General features: G+C 48.1%; 6 protein-coding genes across 6 annotated transcripts; 3 read left to right on the top strand and 3 right to left on the bottom strand.

The window, feature by feature from the left end:
* Positions 1 to 373: 373 nt before the first annotated feature.
* Positions 374 to 1,594, bottom strand: N7455_003995 (SDR family oxidoreductase; the record flags this gene model as incomplete). The annotated part of the gene is made up of 2 exons (XM_065604655.1): positions 374 to 1,279; positions 1,337 to 1,594. The coding sequence occupies 2 exons, from the start codon at positions 1,592 to 1,594 to the stop codon at positions 374 to 376; spliced, it is 1,164 nt and encodes a 387-aa protein (XP_065461555.1).
* A 613-nt stretch (positions 1,595 to 2,207) lies between these two features.
* N7455_003994 (uncharacterized protein) lies at positions 2,208 to 3,383 on the top strand (the record flags this gene model as incomplete). Its single annotated transcript, XM_065604654.1, has 6 exons — positions 2,208 to 2,316; positions 2,381 to 2,525; positions 2,589 to 2,666; positions 2,723 to 2,804; positions 2,862 to 3,085; positions 3,149 to 3,383. 6 exons carry the CDS (start codon positions 2,208 to 2,210, stop codon positions 3,381 to 3,383), a joined length of 873 nt encoding a protein of 290 aa, XP_065461554.1.
* A 1,012-nt stretch (positions 3,384 to 4,395) lies between these two features.
* N7455_003993 (NAD-dependent succinate-semialdehyde dehydrogenase) lies at positions 4,396 to 6,030 on the top strand (the record flags this gene model as incomplete). The annotated part of the gene is made up of 3 exons (XM_040959605.2): positions 4,396 to 4,690; positions 4,743 to 5,344; positions 5,419 to 6,030. The coding sequence occupies 3 exons, from the start codon at positions 4,396 to 4,398 to the stop codon at positions 6,028 to 6,030; spliced, it is 1,509 nt and encodes a 502-aa protein (XP_040809910.2).
* A 1,846-nt stretch (positions 6,031 to 7,876) lies between these two features.
* N7455_003992 (beta-mannosidase) lies at positions 7,877 to 10,641 on the bottom strand (the record flags this gene model as incomplete). Its single annotated transcript, XM_040959586.2, has 5 exons — positions 7,877 to 8,674; positions 8,722 to 8,957; positions 9,008 to 9,438; positions 9,508 to 10,458; positions 10,520 to 10,641. 5 exons carry the CDS (start codon positions 10,639 to 10,641, stop codon positions 7,877 to 7,879), a joined length of 2,538 nt encoding a protein of 845 aa, XP_040809904.2.
* Positions 10,642 to 12,618: 1,977 nt separating this feature from the next.
* N7455_003991 (uncharacterized protein) lies at positions 12,619 to 14,996 on the top strand (the record flags this gene model as incomplete). Its single annotated transcript, XM_065604653.1, has 2 exons — positions 12,619 to 13,902; positions 13,966 to 14,996. The coding sequence occupies 2 exons, from the start codon at positions 12,619 to 12,621 to the stop codon at positions 14,959 to 14,961; spliced, it is 2,280 nt and encodes a 759-aa protein (XP_065461553.1). The 3' UTR covers positions 14,962 to 14,996.
* A 245-nt stretch (positions 14,997 to 15,241) lies between these two features.
* N7455_003990 (DUF3712 domain-containing protein) lies at positions 15,242 to 16,651 on the bottom strand (the record flags this gene model as incomplete). The annotated part of the gene is made up of 3 exons (XM_040959632.2): positions 15,242 to 15,900; positions 15,961 to 16,385; positions 16,449 to 16,651. The coding sequence occupies 3 exons, from the start codon at positions 16,649 to 16,651 to the stop codon at positions 15,242 to 15,244; spliced, it is 1,287 nt and encodes a 428-aa protein (XP_040809890.2).
* Between the last annotated feature and the right edge of the window lie 1,727 nt (positions 16,652 to 18,378).

Here is an 18,378-nt window from a genome sequence, read left to right as displayed (position 1 = left end):
ACCGCAATTCGGCAAATTGGCTAAGTCATGAGCACTGCACAAGGCAGGACATGATTCTTTTCCCAGTAAGCCTACGTAAAAACTTAATGTTAATTGGAATAAAAGGAGTGGGCGCTTTATGGAAGAAGCAACCACCGAGAGTAAGTGAATCCATGCCTTCAGACTTGCCAGAGCTTGGTACGTACTCTACCTCGGCGAGGATATAAATCTAGTGTCTGAGACGAAAGGAGGCCAATTCACACGTATTTTGTTTGATTATTGACAGTTCAACTCTAATTTTGTATATAAAACCTCAACATTTGCATACGAACAATTGTACAGATCTATATCACAACACTGATACCCTCCTTCGCCAAAAACAGAAGTCAATGGCTCAAGGGATAATCTTGGCCTGTCTGTATCTGTCAAATGCTTTGTGATAGCTGTCGACAGTATCAATGGTTTCATGGAATCTAAGGCTCCGAGCAGCGCTCAGATCATACTGACGATCAAAGTCCGACTCCGCTACTAGCGCTTCCAGGAAATCCCAGCTCGTGCCCTCAAATGCACCCTCCCTCAACTGGAATTCCTCAACCCATCGCTGACAATGGGCACGGTGATCTTCGATCCAACGAGATACGCTGAAAGTGTGATCAGGCTGAGGCGATACTCCTTCAAGCCCAAAATACTCGCAAATGCCACTCCACTTGGACTCCCACGATGTACATTCATCCGAGCAACCGATGTTGTATGCGTGACCATTCGTCTTTTCGGCATTTAAACTGACAAATATTGTGAAGCGAGTCAGAATATCCTGGCTTGTATCTGTGTGTTTGGCTTTGAAACTCGCCAAGTCACCCGGGAATGGCACCTTCGCTCCATCTCCATGAACGTATCGGTAGAGCGAAAGGAACACCGCGAGAGCCTGCGCAATCCCCATGGCATTGTTCTGGGGCACGAAGCCAACGATAGCGTCGGGTCGGATGTCAGCCCATTTCCAGGACTTTCCCTTGCTTCGCTCAGTCATCAGGTCGATTTGTGCATAGTAGAAGATTTCGTTCGCGAGCGGCTGCGGGATCCGAGGAAAGCTCTCTTTGAAAGGCGGGTTGAGACTGACGTCCTTTGGGAATTGGACTCCGTAGTACTTTCCTCCGGTTTGAAGCGTGACGAACTGGAGGTTGGGGCAGCAAGCATCGACTGCTTCGATCAGATTCGAAAGCAGCGTGGTGTTGAGACGCTTGATGTCTTGCAGGTTCTCACAGTCTTTGACGGAATAAGCGGCAAAATAGACGTGAGTAATCTATCATAGCTCAGGTTAGTGATGGTATACCTGGCGCAAGATTTTACATGCACTCACCAGCTCAATTTGAGGGATTGCCTTGAGAAATGCGACCACAGCCTCCGCGTGGGGGGTGTTCAGGTTGAGACCCGAGACCAGGCGTAGACGGAATTCGTCTGGAAGCAGCGCCTGTGCCTTGTCCATGGGCCGGCTGGTGAGACCGGTGATACTCGTCCAGTAGTCCGCAGTCGGATAGGACAGCAGATTTTGGAGAAGACCATACCCGGTAATTCCAGATGCGCCGACAACAAGCGCATGTTTCTGAGTGCTAGTCATCCTCACGATGATTCCTTTGTAGACTTGAGTTGTTCCAAATCAAATGATTTTAAACTGGCACCTCAATAGCAGGTTGTGGCCTTTGTATCAACTCTCCGGCTCGGTTTGAAATTTAAGGAGAGACTTGCAGATTTTCACCCCAGAAGCCATTCCCGTGGGGGTTGCACAACTAGCTTCCCTTCCCCCATGAAGCTTGTAATCAACGTGCTTGGCCAAGATTGCTTGGTAAGATCTTGGTTACAAATCGAATGTTAGTCCTGGATAACCCCAAGTCTGCCCACATCGGTCCCATTTCCTATTTAGGAAGGTCGCGACGCGTACCGCATGAAGAAAAGATGAAGATCCCAAGACAGCGAACCCCAAGCAGGCTGAGCCTTGAGTATGTCATAGATGTACCCCACGATGTACCCCGCCATGGTCTGGGGGGAAGCGAATACTGTCGTTGGATTGGGAAGGCCGCCCGTGCTGTCATAGCCGAATGGTTCCTCGGTAATCGTCGAAAATTTCACTAAGATTGATGTCGCTTTCTATTAATTCGAGTCATCAGCACTCGATATACTGACTGTTCAACCTGGCTACTGTTCTTGGGTAAATCTGCGCGACCAGCATAACAATGTCACCTTCATTGCAATTTCAAAACGGCTTGCCTTGTTTGGCAGATCATACCAATGGCACGGATGCTACCTCGCCCCGCCTTCGAGGCAAGGTCACTGTTGTCACAGGTTAGAGCCCACTGTGCGCTCTTCATCTATCTTGATTGCATAGAACACTAACAAAACGTTCCAGGAGGTGCGGCCGGTATTGGGCAGGACTTGGCCCAAAGCATTGCGGAGGCTGGAGGCGACGTTGCTATTTTGGATATAGCAGAAGGCTCATCCTGCGACCTGGTGAAACTTGCGAATTCTTTCGGAGTTAGAGCGAAGTATTATCGGTATGTTCATGTTCTGCGCGAGAACAGTCCTTACTGTAGTTGCCAAACTGACCGATAAATCAGGACCGATGTCAGCGACAAGGACAAACTTGAGCAGACCTTCAATGAGATTGTCCGTGATTTTGGTCACATTGATGGCTGGTCAGTAGCTTTCAGTTCCTATACACCAGGCTTCAACTAACAGACTGCCTATAAAGTGTGACAGCTGCTGGAGTCATGGTCATGACAGATTTCCTCGACTACAAGTGGGAGGATGCAGTGAGAACACAAATGATTAACGTCAGTTTTCTCTGCAGCATTCATACCCTGTATATCCAGTGCTGACGTTGAATATAGGTGGTGGGAACTTTCATGACGGCCCAGCTCGCAGCCAAACAAATGAGACTGCAAGGAAGTGGGGGCAGCATTGTGATGATTGCCTCAGTAGCAGCTCACCTGAGCTCACCTGCACTGCCGATCTCTGCATACACTGCATCGAAAGGTGCTGTCAAAGCATTGTCGCATGCTCTCACGGTGGAACTTGGACCGATAGGGATCCGTGTCAATACTATTTCTCCCGGGTAAGTTGCTCATTCGATCAGATTCGTTGTAGCAAGATACTAATCAATCTTCCCATCGCATAGGTATATCAGAACAAGCATGACTGGAAAGGTCACAGTTGAGAACCCAGAGCTTGCCTCACGCTTCAGCTATGAGCCTCCCCTCGGTCGGATGGGAGAGACTCGTGATCTGACAGGGGCTGTTAACTTCCTCCTATCCGAGTCGTCGGCTTACATCTCTGGCAGCGACATTCTGATCACAGGCGGATTACATGCTGGCCGATATGCGAAGGATCGAGAGCCTCCTGTGTCTCAATGAGAAACTGCCATATCCTGTACAGTTATCCCACATACTCAAAAAATCAATACTCAGATATGGCGGTATAGTCCTTGAACTTGCAAAAACCTCAACTCTCATGGGGTGATTTGTAAAGCAAACTTCACATCCAAAAGTTATTAATAGTTTTGGTGGTAGACAATCCATTTCTCTCTTGGTCGTCCTCTACACTCCTCAGTTACGTTGTAGCGCAGTATTTGAGCAATTTGAATCTACAAAAGATAAAGCAATGGATTAAGCTGGGCAGGTTATCAATGCCCAGAACCATATATCGTGGCGTGAATACATAATTCCATTTGTTTGGCAACGAGATGAGTCAAAAACAAACGAGTCAACAGATAATATGGATGGTCAAAATGTGCGGGTACTTCGCTAGTACCTGGCCTCATACCTACCTAGGTATGACGATCCAATAATTCAAGGCAGCCTCCGCTAGGCCAAGTCTCCGCGCCAATGGAGAATTCAAACGCGGGGTTATGCGCATCAAAAGTCTTCGGTTCGAATACTGCATTTGGACAGACTCTCTCAAGCGAGCAACTCTTGTATTCTTGTATCGGAATTCGATTCGACTCTTGCGGCATTTCCTTCGCTGGGCCGATCAGTTAGAGAGTTGGATTGAACAGTAAGGATCTCGGACGAGAGTACAGTATAGAGATTCAGCAGCCAATAGTAAATACGTAAAATAGCGATGAGACGTGAACTCTCCGTTATCTCTCGCCGACATTGCCTAATCAGGCAATATGCCCTGAGTTTCATCTAGACACTGTCAGATGTGCTGGTTAGTAGCAAGATGACCCAGCCATAGACAACCAAGAGAGGCTGTTCATTGAATTGATCTCACCACTTGTATAACCTTATGTGATCAGATGTTATATATGTTCGATGTGCAGGCGCCGCTGCTCTGCGTCCTCAAGCACAGAACTTCATTTGTGAGCCTCGCTCAATCTTAAAAGCCTCACAGACTAAAGCAACAAGGTAGCACCCTTCCAACAATATGGGGAGCAATGATAGCTTTCCTGTCACCCTGGACAATCCCTCCCTACTCGAGTCCCGGGGATTAATTGCAGGAACCTGGCGAACTGCCAAAGACGGGAAGAAATTCCCCGTCTATGAACCCTCCACTGGCACAGTTCTATACTCCTGCTCGGATTTCTCTCGTGAAGACTTTATCGAGGCTATCGAAAGTGCCTCGAACGGCTACCGAGTGTATTATGAAACGACTACCGCAGCAGAAAGGGCGGATATCCTTCGAGCGTGGTATCATTTACTACAGGAGAACCGCAATGATCGTAAGTCGAATTCTTCACTCCTAGCGTGCAGTAAATTGACAATTATCCGTAGTCGCTCTGATCCTTTCCCTTGAAAATGGCAAGACCTTGGAAGAAGCAAAAGGCGAAATATCCTATGCCTCCTCCTTCATCCTCTGGTTCGCCGAGGAGGCCGTCCGCTCATACGGAGACGTCATCCCTTCCGCCAAACATGATCGAACGGTTTTCACACTAAAGGAACCCGTTGGTGTATGTGGGATCATCACTCCGTGGAATTTCCCAGCCGCCATGATCACGCGCAAGGTTGCACCTGCCCTGGCAGCAGGATGCGCAGTGGTAATCAAGCCTCCCAGTGAAACCCCGTTTACTTCTCTTGCTCTGGCAAGATTGGCTGTTCAAGCGGGTGTACCCCCATCTTGTATCCAGGTTGTTCCGACGAAAGATCGAAGTGCGTCTTTGGAACTTGCTACCCATCCAGATGTGCGGAAAATCAGCTTTACTGGGTCGACGAAAGTTGGGAAGATGTTGACTGAGCTGGCGGCTGGGACTTTGAAGAAGGTTAGCATGGAGCTTGGGGGGAATGCACCGTTCATTGTTTTCGAGGATGCCGATTTGGACAAGGCTGTTGATGGAGCTCTGGTGTGCAAGTTCCGCTCCTCTGGTCAGACTTGTGTGGTGAGTATCTTGAATTTTGTCTGTTCTGACATCTGGGGTGTCATTTACTAATGAATTTCCACTTGAAACAATAGTGCGCCAATCGGATATTTGTCCATGAACGCGTGTTGGAGGATTTTACCAGCAGACTGGTGAAAAAAGTGCAAGCACTGAAGCTCGGACGCGGTATTGACGTTGGAACGACCCAAGGACCCCTGGTCAATAAGGCTGCCGTCGAAAAGGTTCAGTCCCATGTCCAGGATGCTATAGTGAAGGGGGCGATCCTCCGAGCAGGAGGCCGACAGCCGAGGGATTTGCAAGACGGATACTTCTATGAGCCCACCATCATCACCAACGTGACCACGAATATGACAGTCAGCTCTGAAGAGACTTTTGGACCTTTGGCGGCGATTTTCTCGTTCAGTAGCGAGAAAGAAGTCGTTCAGAAGGCAAATGCCACAGAGTTCGGGTTGGCGGGATACTTCTTCAGCGAGAGCCTGGAACGTGTGTTACGGGTGGCCGGTCAACTTGAGTGTGGAATGATTGGTGTCAATACAGGCTATATCAGTGCTGTTGAGACGCCCTTCGGAGGAATCAAAGAAAGTGGCTTGGGGACTGAGGGAAGTAAGTATGGCCTGGCTGAGTACCAGAATGTCAAATCTGTGACGATTGGAAATTTGAACCCCAGTCCTAGAGATGGGCTTTAGAAAGCGAATTTGCCTTGATTGCATTTATCTCCTCTAGTCATCTTTTGGACTTGACAATCTGTATGAATATAGGATAGACATTTCAATGGAAGTGGATCATGGCATTACATCTTCAGTCTATGCAGAGAACTAGATCAGTGGTCAATGGGTAAGAGTTAGACTATCTGCTTGTAGATAATCTCACTCGATCTAGAATCCTACAATATCAAATACTATTATGAATTCCGCGTCGGAATATATAATAGTAGCTATGGCGTAGATAATACTATCTTATATAGTAGTATATTCCGGCAACTAAGGTCTAGTAAGACTGTATTTGTTAGAGGGATATATACCGAAATAGGTTTCGTATTTTAGGTCGGCTATAGGAATACCGTTTCCTTTGTATAGTTCCTTTAGTTATTCTATAAGGATAGGGAATATAAACAGTGATTGGTAGATTGCTATATATTAGAGGGCTTTTTAATATCTATCTAGGTAATAACTTCTAGTCTAGTTATAGGCTATAGATACTATTATAGACTAAGTCTGTGAAAAGTTTAGATGCCTCATAGCCGTCGGTCTATGACGGTGTCTAGCAATTCTTCAAGGAGAATGGGCATCACTGATTAAGCTCGCTTGCGTGGGAGGTGCTATCGTTGATCTAATGACAAAAAGAGCATGCGCTAAAAGCGGGTTTTAGTACGTGTACTTAGACCGGCAAATCAAGCTAGGATTTGTATTCTCTCCTGAATTTGCAGGAAACTGTTTTGTAACTCTCATTGAATGGGAAATATTGGATATCGACCAGGTTGTCGATTTGCTTTGCGGCATCGGAAAATCTGCATAATAGCTAGGTTTTTGCTATAGCTGAAGGGCTGAAAAGAGACAGACCAGGATTGATGACAGTTGCTTGAACTTATGATCAGTCTTCATGTGACCTTGAGGAGAAATGTATTTTCCTTCAAGGAGGGATCGGGGTTCCATTTATATACTTTAACTCTCGGCATTAGTAGTCACAGTTCTCGCGAATGGGTACTAGCACTTAAGCTCCTGGGAGTTGTAACACTCACATTGTGGTGGCACGAAAGGTCTGAAACTCGTAGGAAGTCCTCTCGGACTTTAGCTAGGATGAGGTATTTTTTTGGATGTCCGGGTCGCTAGAGCTGAAGTCATATTCCTAGGAACAAACGGGCAGGCAGCAAGAGCGATATATTCAAGCGGGAAAAACAAAGCGGGACACACTAGATTGGATTTACAAATTACTAAATTGGGGTTTTCTGTGATGTTCCTAGATATTGAAGAACCAAAAATTGAGGGCTGGATATTTCCCGCAACTACGTAGAGACGGTATTGTGGAATGCGAGACTCGGCGAGTTGAATAGTGGCATAGCCGCAGAATAGTAAAACCAATAATTGTGTCAGCTGGAGGCGAAACAATCAGGATCGACCGCCAAATTGATGACGCCAGCCTTTCGTTGAAGGGATAACGGTCAAGAGTTCCAGTGAGCAACTGCATTTTGGATGGGGCTAGCGTGGTGCATTTTATTGAGGTGCTCTGCTGACTTCGCTGCTCCCCACGCTTTGAGGAAAGTCCTTAAGCTTATGTAATAATCAGATCGTGCTCAGTGAGCTAGTCTGAGCGCCCAGGTTATGCTCAGTGAGCAAAAAGCGGAAAGGGAACGCCAAGAAGTGGCAGAGGAAATCAAGTACATAGGTAGTACCTAGGTATCTATCTATCTATTGACATTTACAAGAGTCCGGCATTTTCAAGTACTTTTGCTCGTTGAAATAATTATTTCCACTGCTATATAGTATAGGTACTAGTTCATTCAACAGCTCATAGCTCATTCAATCTTGGAACAACTCATTCAACAACTTCGCAAGATGGTTGCCCCAGGTACCGGTATTTCAGAGGCTCACTTCCAAGGCCAGTAACGATGACAGTCTGCTCATCGCCAGGGACAATGTCAATAGCGTTGTCTCCAAGCAGTACACCCTCTTGTTCCTCAAACACAAGACACTTGACCGGCTTGCGGGCACTGATCACCAACACCGTCTCACCAGATTTCCCTGTCTGTTTCTTGACCTCGACCTGTCGCTCGGACAGATTGAGATACTTCAATGGCTGTGGCCAGTCGATATCCCGTGCTACAACCTGATTGTTCACCCACAACCGGGCGGCGAGCACGTGCGGTTCACGCTCGGCGATGTGGTCGATAACACCATCAGTGATGATATCGGTGGTGCCATTGGCAGTAATAGTGATGTTTTCGTGCACGATAGGAGCCCGAATATCACGGCCGGTATTGACAGATAGGAATCGCAGCTCGACACTGCCCTGGACGGTCTTTGGTTGATTGCTGGCAATCCAGAGCTCGTACTTGCTGGTCTTGGGTGGTTGGGCATGTGCCACGCTCCAGTCGTGGTGCTCACGGCGGACCCCGACGGCGATTGGGTTCATGACGCGCTTGACGGCGTAGTATGCGGGCTTCGGCTTGAGGAAGTAGTCCACGATGGCCCATGAGATTGTCGGCCAGCAGTCGTTCAGCTGCCAGAGCAGTGCACCACCACAGTGTCGCTCGTCGCCCCATTGCCGGCGCCAGCCTCGGTAACCAAACATCATGGTCTCTGCTTGTACAACTTGAGTGAGGTAGATGTAGGTCTAGAGATGTTAGCGTGTATCGATGGTCATCATGGTGGTGGTCATACCTCGAGGTCTGTGGCGGTCCGTAGATTCTCTACGAGGTACGTCGCCAGTCTTCGTTCATGACCGTCGGCCTTGTTGTGGAAGTCGATCACATGGGATTGGGGGAACTTGTCTTCCGGGTTCTCGACAAAGTAGTCAATGGTAGAGAGGTGGGGGAATGCCTCCATTCCAAACTCGCTGTTGAACCGGCCGCCGAGAGTATCGAAGATTTGATACTTCTCCTGCGTTCCATGCCACACTATTCTGGTGATTAGCGCGATAACTCGAGGTGTGTTGGGGAATACATACCGTTCCACTGGTGCATGTCACCAACAGTGGCATCTGACGATATCTTGCCATCTCCCCATGGACTTCCAGGGTGGTAGAATGTGCCGGGTGAGTATTCAGCCACTACGTCTGGGAGCAACTTCTCATAAATGTATCGTGCCGGGAAATCTGTTTTCAACCAGCTCTCTGGGTCTTTGTCCTCGTAGTTGTAGGTCAAGCCTTCCGACTCTGCAACCTGATAATCCTCGTTGTTACCCGCATATAGCACAATCGAAGGATGATGGCGCATACGCTCCAAATTGTAGATTGTCTCTTGACGGACAGACTCGAGCATCTTGGGCCATGTGGGATAATTGCCACATCCAAACATGAAGTCTTGCCAGACCAGCACTCCCAATTCGTCGCAGGCCTCATAGAAGGTATCGTCTTCATAAATACCACCACCCCAGACACTTGTTCAACGTTAGCTAAATTCACGTAAATCCTGGACCAAAAAGAAAAGAAAAAAAACAACAACTTACCGAATCATCACTTGTCTGCCAGCGACCATAAGTTCAATCCACTTGCGGTATCGCTCGGCACTAATAGCAGGGAGCAGACTGTCCGCCGGAATCCAACATGAACCGCCGCAGAAGATGTCCATCCCATTAATTCGGAAGAAAAAGGATTTGCCATGCTTATCCGGTTGTTGAACTACCTCGGCGGTCCGGATACCGAACTTCTTAGATGTCTGGTCAACCTGTGCACCATTGCGAAGTAGCGACACCGATACATCGTACAGAGTCTGCTCGCCATATCCATGGGGCCACCACAGATCCGGCTTGTCGACTGGGAATGTTACTTGAGCGGTCGTCCCAGACACGGGGATAGTCTTGCTTGCAATCTCGTTCCCTTTCAAGCTTAAGCTAAACTGGGCCGTATATTCCCCATCACCGACGCTCTCCACATCGATAACGGCCGTCACCTCAGCTGTCTGGTGGTCTGCAGAGAGCTGGGTTTGGGGCCACAGATTGGCCACGCGGGCTTGATACACTTCGAATCGAACGGCACGCCAGATGCCCGCAGTCATCAACACTGGACCCCAGTCCCAGCCCCAGTGGTATTGGGCTTTCCGCACAGCCATGCGCGATGGGTCGCCGTTGAATCCGACCCATTTGTGTGTGGTATCCTGGACGCGGAGCTCGCGTGCTTTGATGAGTGCACAGTCGAACTCAATCTCGAGTGTGTGTTCGCCCTCTGCTTCCAATGCTTTGGTTACATCCACCCGATGACCCAGGAACATGTTATCACTCTCCAGGATCACTTGTCCATCCAGCTTGACCTTGGCAAATGTATCGAGACCGTCGAAGACCAGGATAATTGAAGAACCGGCGGGAGCGGATGGCTTCTCTATCACATTTCGGTAGACCCATGACTTCTCGTTGACCCAGCGGGCATCCAATTCTTTGAACCCAATATAAGGATCATCGAGCCTATTGGGAGAATAGTGTTAGATTTGAAATATTTGGTCTGGCGGGGGAAAAATGAGCTCACTTGTTGTTCGCGATGAGATCCTGCTGTACTACGGATGGGACCGTAGCTACTGGCAACCATTCATCTGTGTCCCGGTCCTTGAAGGACCAGCCAGAAGACAGGGAGTGCACAATCTTAGCCATTTTTGAAAAGCAATTGGCAATATATGAAGAAAGTAGCTTTGTCTGCCCCGGATTTATACATTGGGGAACGACTTGTCCTTATCGATAAGGCCGGAGAACCCCTTTCCCTTTTGGGAATGACGAAACAGGCCGTGTTCAAAAAGGACTAGTGTGACACATGACACTGTATTTTTGCAACTTATGCTCTTCAAATACAATAAAACAAGAGGAATTTGCAACTCTCGAAAATTACCGCGGAGTCTCCCCGCTATTCAGCAAATGTCCTCGAACCCTCTGGGGTTGGTATATCCCGAGGTTCATCCGGGAGCTTTGTTAGCCACGGCAAAGGTCCCGTCAAGCTCAAAATGCCATGCATTGTTGATGCCCGGCTTCCTTTTCTATGAGTTTCTGCCATCGTGAACTTGGGAGACTCACTGGACTGATGGACATGTACGGAGTATATCATATGCTCCCCCCCTCCTCCTGTGCAGGTAGCTTCTTTTGGGCATCGACAGCCTACACACTTAATTTATTAATTTATTAATTTATTATTACGCTTGTTGCACTAATTACCGTTAGTATGCATGAGTGGTCACAAGTCACAGCCGAACCAATGACCGTTGAACATCGGCAGACAGTGGGCGTCCTGCATCCTTCGGCATCCTTTTCATTATTCCACAGGCTTGGCATGCCCCATGATAACTTCCATAGAGATCAATGATCAGAATACGGAGCTCTGCAGAGTGTTTGAAATTCACTTTGCCGAGTTTGTCTCTCTTGGCCTCTTTTCTCCTTTGGAATGAGAGAAAAATAAAGCGAGAATTTTTAACCGCCTTATGTCCCCATCTCGGGCACTTGACTGGAAAGAGACTTTGGCGCGAAATTATCTTGGCACCGAACCCACCTCCCCCCCCCCCCAGTGGCAAGTTGCACCATACAATTTAGGCACAATGCCCCTCCTGATACACGGGGTAAGCATAAGTGGACATGAGCACCAGCCCCTTGATTCGTGAAAATCCCTCATTTTCGGCGCCAGGCGTCGGGCTTAGAGCCATTATGGTATTCTCCGTACGGAGGACACGGAGGATAGTCATAAAAATGAGAAGGTTTAACACTCGCGATTGGTGAAACCAGTTGAAATATCCAGTCAAAGAGAAAATTTGCTGGTACTGGGCCACTGGACCACTGGACTACTGGACCTCCCCCGGACTTAATCTCCCCATGCAAGAACGGACATGCACAGTGATCTTCCCCATATGATCGTCTAGTCCTGCAGGGCTCAAAGATTTTGCCAAAGTGAGTCTGGGGAAATTGCCCCTCACTTTGGGGAATCCATGCCACACACTATGGGGTATCGAGTACCCTGCCATGCACGTTCGGTGGCGTGTGAATACCTGGAAGCGAAATTGGAAATTTCCCGTGAATGGCAGACATCTGCAACCCCTGTTCATGCTGGCGTGGCAATTCCCGGCTGAAATGTTAGGCAACTCGGGACTGGAAACCCTACTTGACCCTATACAGCCCCCTGTTGATCTTATATGCCGGGAGTTACTGATGGGGGAATCTTCATGTCAAACCGGAGGCTGGGAGGCCTTTTCGTTTCTTCTTCTAATAGATCCGAGAGAGAGAGAGGATGTGTGTTCGTTTTCCCGCCAAGGAATAGTCCGGAGTCGCGGAGATCAGCCCATAAGAATCCCAAGCTAGACCAATCACTATGACCCGACTGAGCCCGGACTCGCAAAAAAAGCCTTGCAAGCTCGAATCCATCACCAAAATGCGGGGATATTAAGCGGATCAGCCTATTTTTTCTTTCATTTTAATCTGCTTTTTCCTTTTTAATCTTCTGTTCTTTTCCTATCTTAGATGACTAGCCACTTTTCAGCAATATGAAGCATCAACTGTCTCATTTATCAACATCATAGGACATCATTCTACACATGTTGCCCACTCAGTGACCACACGGTGGTCGTGAATTTTATACCCCCCATATCAGTAACAATGTTCCATACATTCGAGGGGTTTGAGAACCCTACGGCAGCAACTCCTGCCCGCAACCGGTCTACGAGTGAAAGACGGGAATCCGTTAGTCGCCGGGTGACAACCTTGCGCGCCTGTACATCTTGTCGCCATCGTAAGATCAAGTGTGATGGCGAGAAGCCATGTGAGGCATGTCGGTGGTATAAGAAGTCTGACCAGTCGATGCTATACAGACATGTAGAAAAACTATCTACAACTCTGGAAGAGTATCGAAGTATCCTGGGAAAGTTATTCCCAAACTTCTCTCCAGAGTCTTTGGCAAATCTGCCACGGGAGAAACTCCTCGAGCTCACAACCGCTCCGTCGGGCTCTCACATGCAGACACTGTCACATCATGCCGATTCCCCATCAACATCGGCTTCCCTGGAAGCACATGTCTCACCTTTATCAAATGACGATGACAACCTCGAGGCTCTGCAAACTATGCCCGAGGAACTTCCGGATAGCCGTAATACTAGCTCTTCGGATCTAGTAGAGGGCGTCTCGGATGACGTTAATGGGCTGTCGCTGTCGGCTCGCCAGCCTTCATCTTACCTCGGTGTATCATCTATCCAGGCTGTGATCAAGGTCATTGTCTGGTTAGATCCAGGCTGTGCCTCGTACTTTTCGCGAACTCCCGTGAACGAACAGGAGAACGCGGTAGGATGGTCGCATCATGGGCCTACCACATCCCCACAACCCCTGATTCCACCCTCAGAGATGCAAATGCTCGATGCATATTTCCTCTATTTCCAAGCCTTCGCTCCTATGATTGATGAGCGCTCCTTCCGCGAGGCTTACTGCGCCGGTCGTCGGAGAGATGATCATTGGCTTGCTCTGCTGAACATCGTTCTTGCTCTCGGTTGCATTGCGGCTACAGGACCCGATGATGTAACACACCAGACATACTTCTTGCGATGCAAGGGTCATCTAACTCTGACTTCCTTGGGAAGTTCCCATATCGAGACTATTCAGGCGCTGGGCCTGATGGGCGGCTGGTACTGCCACTATATCAGTCAGCCGAATCTGGCGTACTCCATTTTGGGTGCTGCATTGCGTATGGCGGCTGCTCTGGGACTGCACAAGGAGTTTGCGGAGACCCGTCAAATACCGAGTTCAGCGAAATTAGCCTCCATGGATCTCAAGCGTCGCGTTTGGTGGTCTTTGTTCTGCATGGATACCTGGGCCGGCATGACACTAGGCCGGCCTAGTATGGGTCGGATGGGTTCCAACATTACAGTCAAACCTCCCCTTTGTCGAGACAAGGTAGGTCGTGTTCCTTTCTAGGAAAGAATGATCGTTTGACTAATGACGCTCTCGCTCTAATAGGGAAACGTCCTCGAGATTCTCCCCCTAGTGGAAAATATTCGCTTCGCTAAGATTGCAACCCAAGTCCAAGAGTCCCTCGCCGCAGCCCCGCTAGTCAAGCACCAAGAAATGGCCCACGCAGATGCACAGCTCCTCGAGTGGTGGGACAACCTCCCCTCCGTCCTGAAAGACCACGAGCCCTGCTCAGAGTCAATAAACACTGTCCGTACAGTCATGCGCTGGCGCTACTACAACCAGAGGATCCTCCTGTACCGACCAACACTGCTCAGCTACGCCATGCGCCGCGTGCCTTATATCGCACTGCGATCCGAGGAGCGCACCGCGATTGAAAAATGTCGCGAAGTCGCAGAGGAATCTATTCGGAATATCGCTGCCACAGCGCAGCTTAATCAGCTCTGCGGATGGAATGCTGTCTGGTGGACCTTCCAGGCGTCTCTGGTTCCCTTGGTGGGATTGTTCCTCAACGATCCAACGGTAAATGATCCCCGCGCGTCCGTTGAGTCCTGTCAGGCGCAGGTGGAAATGGCTATGATGACCCTCGCCCGTATGCAGTCCTTTGGCCATACGGCGAAGCGTTCGCTGGATGCAATCTCGCGTATCTACGAGGCCAGCAAGCGGGGGCAGGACCTCACCGATCCTGATTCTTCCGCTAGTATCCTTAGTGAATCTTATCCCGCTGGTCGGGATATGTCACTCGTTTTCCCACCGCCTGAACCGGGTCGTGGTAATATGGCTATGGGCGAGAATGGGTTCCTTGACCCCCTCGCTAGTACCCCGTTTACGGATGATTCTGGGGGCCAGTATCTCTGGGAGTATCTGAGCTGGAGTGACAACAACCTGTGGCCGGGAATTGTCACTGATACTGACGGGGGGAACGATGTGATGACTTTGTTGACCTCCGATCACGACAAAGGCCCCAAATTCGGAGAACAACCTGCGTATTTTGATCCCATTCCAGATCCTGGGTATTTTGCAAATGGTGGCCTTTATTACTGAACACTTTTTCTCTTCTCTTCTCTTCTATATTCTACTATTTTTGTTTCTTTGAAATCTTTCGACTCAGCATGTTAACATAGGGCATATGTGGGAAATGAATGTATGACAGAACTTGACTTTTCATTTCAATGCTTCAAGTATATCAATGTACTGTATGATTTCTTATTTTTCTCATATTTCTTACCTCTTACGATACCTTCCACAGGCCAGGCATCAAGATTCAATTTAGACAGAAAAAGTGTGATGGAGGCGTCGTCAACTCCCAATTTAAATCGTACATTCATAGTGCTGCGTAATATTGAGCCAGCGAATCTATCATTGTGTCTCGTCGTTCGAGACTTTCGTCCTCAAAGATCTTTTGAACGTGTCTGTTGTGTTTCAGACTTGCAACCTGGCTATACGCATTACCGTATCCAACTGGACCGTTCAACTGCACAGGGCCCCTCCTGCGTTTGTCATCGGAGTCTGACAATGTTTCACTTGAACCCAGGTGAGCAAGTGAGTTTCTGAGAATATCGCCAATGCTCACGTTTGCTACCAGAGGGAGTGAACCGAGGACCTTTGTATAGTACGGGATCAGAGTGTCGTTGGATACGATTGATTTAGTCACAGCTGTCAGGCTCAGTGCACCTCGCCTGATGGCGGGGCCCTGTGAGCTGAGAACTTCGGTGAGGTTGCCTATCATCGTACCGATGTCGATCACACCTCTCAACGGGAAAGTGTTATTGCCTGGTCTAAGTGTGACGTCTTTGACCGTTGCTTTGCCGATGACTAGGTCTGTATTGCCGCTTTTGATGTCGAGTGTGATAGTACCAACTTCGAAGCTGAGGGTGGAGGGGTTTGGAAGTGTAATATTGGCAACGAGGTTGGATCCATCGTCCTCTGCCGGTAAAAGGAATGTGCTGTTTGCGATGGAGAAGCCTGAAAACTTGTTCAAAGCTATTTTAGACATTAGTAAAACCGTCCACGGGTGGAAGACCACTCTAGTGAAGAACTCACTTGGAATTGCCACATCTTTATCCAGTACAATGTGGTTTTTCAGGACCCCAAGATATCCAGTGGTCACTCCATATAGCGAGAGTGCTGTTTCCTTTTGGAAGACTGCTTGGCTCACAAAGGTTTCCCAGGAAGTCATATTGAGAATTGGTGTCAACTGGTCGGAGACTCCGAGCGAATAATTCCCCTTAATGGTTTGCCCAGGGATCTCAATTCCTGCATATGCATTTTTATGACCGGCGGAGCGCACAAATGCGTAGAAGACAACTGGATCGAGTCGAACCCCCATTGCAAGCTTCAGGTTTACCTTTGCTTCTAGTGTCATCCGTACTGTATCTGCTGTTGGATGCATCACTTCGACATTGACGATTCGCAGATCCGATTCATTGACAACTAGTTGGGCGATGGCAGGGATCGCGACCAGAAAGCTTGTTTGGTAGAGTTAGTTTGATGATAAACAGGAGAATAAGCAAAATAGCACCTTGACTTACAAAACGGGTAAGAAAATAGCCAAGAATATCACATTGATGATGAGGTAGATGCACCAGAATCGCCTGCAATGCCGGCGGAATCTATTCTTTTTCGAGGCCGAGCTCACTGATCCGACCTTCTCGATCTTTTCAGACTCATCAGACTCTGGCTTGAGAAGCCCTCGATTGCCCCCAATAATATACTTTCCTATGTCCAGCGCCATGATAAGGTCTCTTCAATGGAGAGAAGAATACACAAGGAGATCTATATATATAATCACCAAATCTTTATGAAATTATCATATGTCTATGAAAAGATACCGCGGACCGGGGCGACAATGAACTTTATAATATAGCTTCGTTTGCTTTGCGGGGTGATCGTCATCTTCTTGTGCCATTGTACGGTGGTATATGAGGTCCGTAGATAAGGAGGACGACCCTGAAGTACGTCTCTGCCTAATCAACTGTGATCTCTGTCAAGACTAGCCAGGTTTGAATTGAAAGATTCATAACTAGTCTGTCATATTGCTTTTGGTATAAAAGTCGACCACGTAATCTGACGGCATCTAACCTATCAGATTAAGTTGTCCCAATTTACCCAGGCCAAATTCCAAAGTCAGACAATGGCTTCTTACGCAAGCGGTTCAAGTGATACAGGTCCGAGGTAAAATAATGTGCCTCACTTGGCAGGGAGTGTGCTTAACATCTTGGATGCCGCTGCATATGCCTTTTGTCAATGGTCTCTTTCAGAGTGCCTCGGTGTGGTTTATGGCTATCATCTCACACGGTGTAAATGAAATTTCTTCTAAATCTTCGCTTATTGTAACTAGGGATATCCACGCAACCATAGATGTGGGAATTTCAAGCAATGTCAATTTTGAGGCATTTAGCTTATTCCCGGTAGCTGAAACATCAAGGCATGGACCTGGGTATAGACGTACAAGTCCGTACTAGAAGCATGGAAATCCCTTGAAGTGTCTACTTTTTCACATGAACCATTCTGTCGGCATTTCTGTCAACCGATTTCAAGGAGTTGGGACTTGAAGGGAGGTCTCCGTGTGTCACCGAGCCTATCCAGTAGCCCCTCTTAGTGGCGTACCACCTGCATCAATGTGCTAGCCAAGACATCAAAACATTCGATATGACTGGCTTGGATTACCTCCAAGTTTGTCGTTGATCAAAAAATATTGACATCACACTGCTTCTTGTGGGCCGTTCGTCGTAGAAACGTACGAAGTAGCCCTGGAGTACAGGGACGTTGAAATCCCCGCGATTCCATGGCGACTTTCCCCGCATTTTGCCGTTCCAACGTGGATCAGTGGAGATTCCTTGATTTTGTGGGGTTAAGGCCTTGGCTAGAGCAGTTCATTCTCCTTGATTGCATAGTATATGGACGATGTATATGTGTCTTATATCTATCTGCTATATAGTAATGCAGAGGCTAGTGGAGACGCCGTGAAACCAACAAAAGATATACTATGTCCAACTTTTAAGTTCAAAGAAGGCACCAAAAGTGACAAATCAGTGGATAGTAGCGTTCTAGTCTTACGGCTGCTTCAATAACTACATTATTTATGTACATAGCCTCCAGGAGTCCAGGGCTGTATGCTTCCAGTCCCAAATAGGCAATCTCGTGGACACGGACCATGCTGAGTCAGCCTGGCATCAGGCCTAGGCGGAATGCGGCCCTGGTGGCATCAACATCTTCCACGTAAACATCCGCCAATTTACCAGACACGAATTACATGGAATGGAATTGATGTGAATTTATCCACACTCACAGTCACTACGGATTTCAAGGACGAAAAAAATTGGTTGGATGTGCAGCTCCTTACTTCCCTCGAAATACGCCAAGGGGTTCACCAAGCCGCCCAATTATGCGAGCTAGCCACAACAGACTATCTAGCAGCCTTTAATTTCTTCATTTGGTTGTCATCAAAGGACAAAAAAG

Source organism: Penicillium solitum (genome assembly GCF_028829755.1).
Source record: "Penicillium solitum strain IBT 25940 chromosome Unknown utg000003l_segment0_segment0, whole genome shotgun sequence".
In the NCBI taxonomy this organism is placed as follows: domain Eukaryota; kingdom Fungi; phylum Ascomycota; class Eurotiomycetes; order Eurotiales; family Aspergillaceae; genus Penicillium; species Penicillium solitum.
The sequence above is the reverse complement of the archived record's forward strand: the minus strand, read 5'-3'. Positions and strand labels throughout refer to the sequence as shown.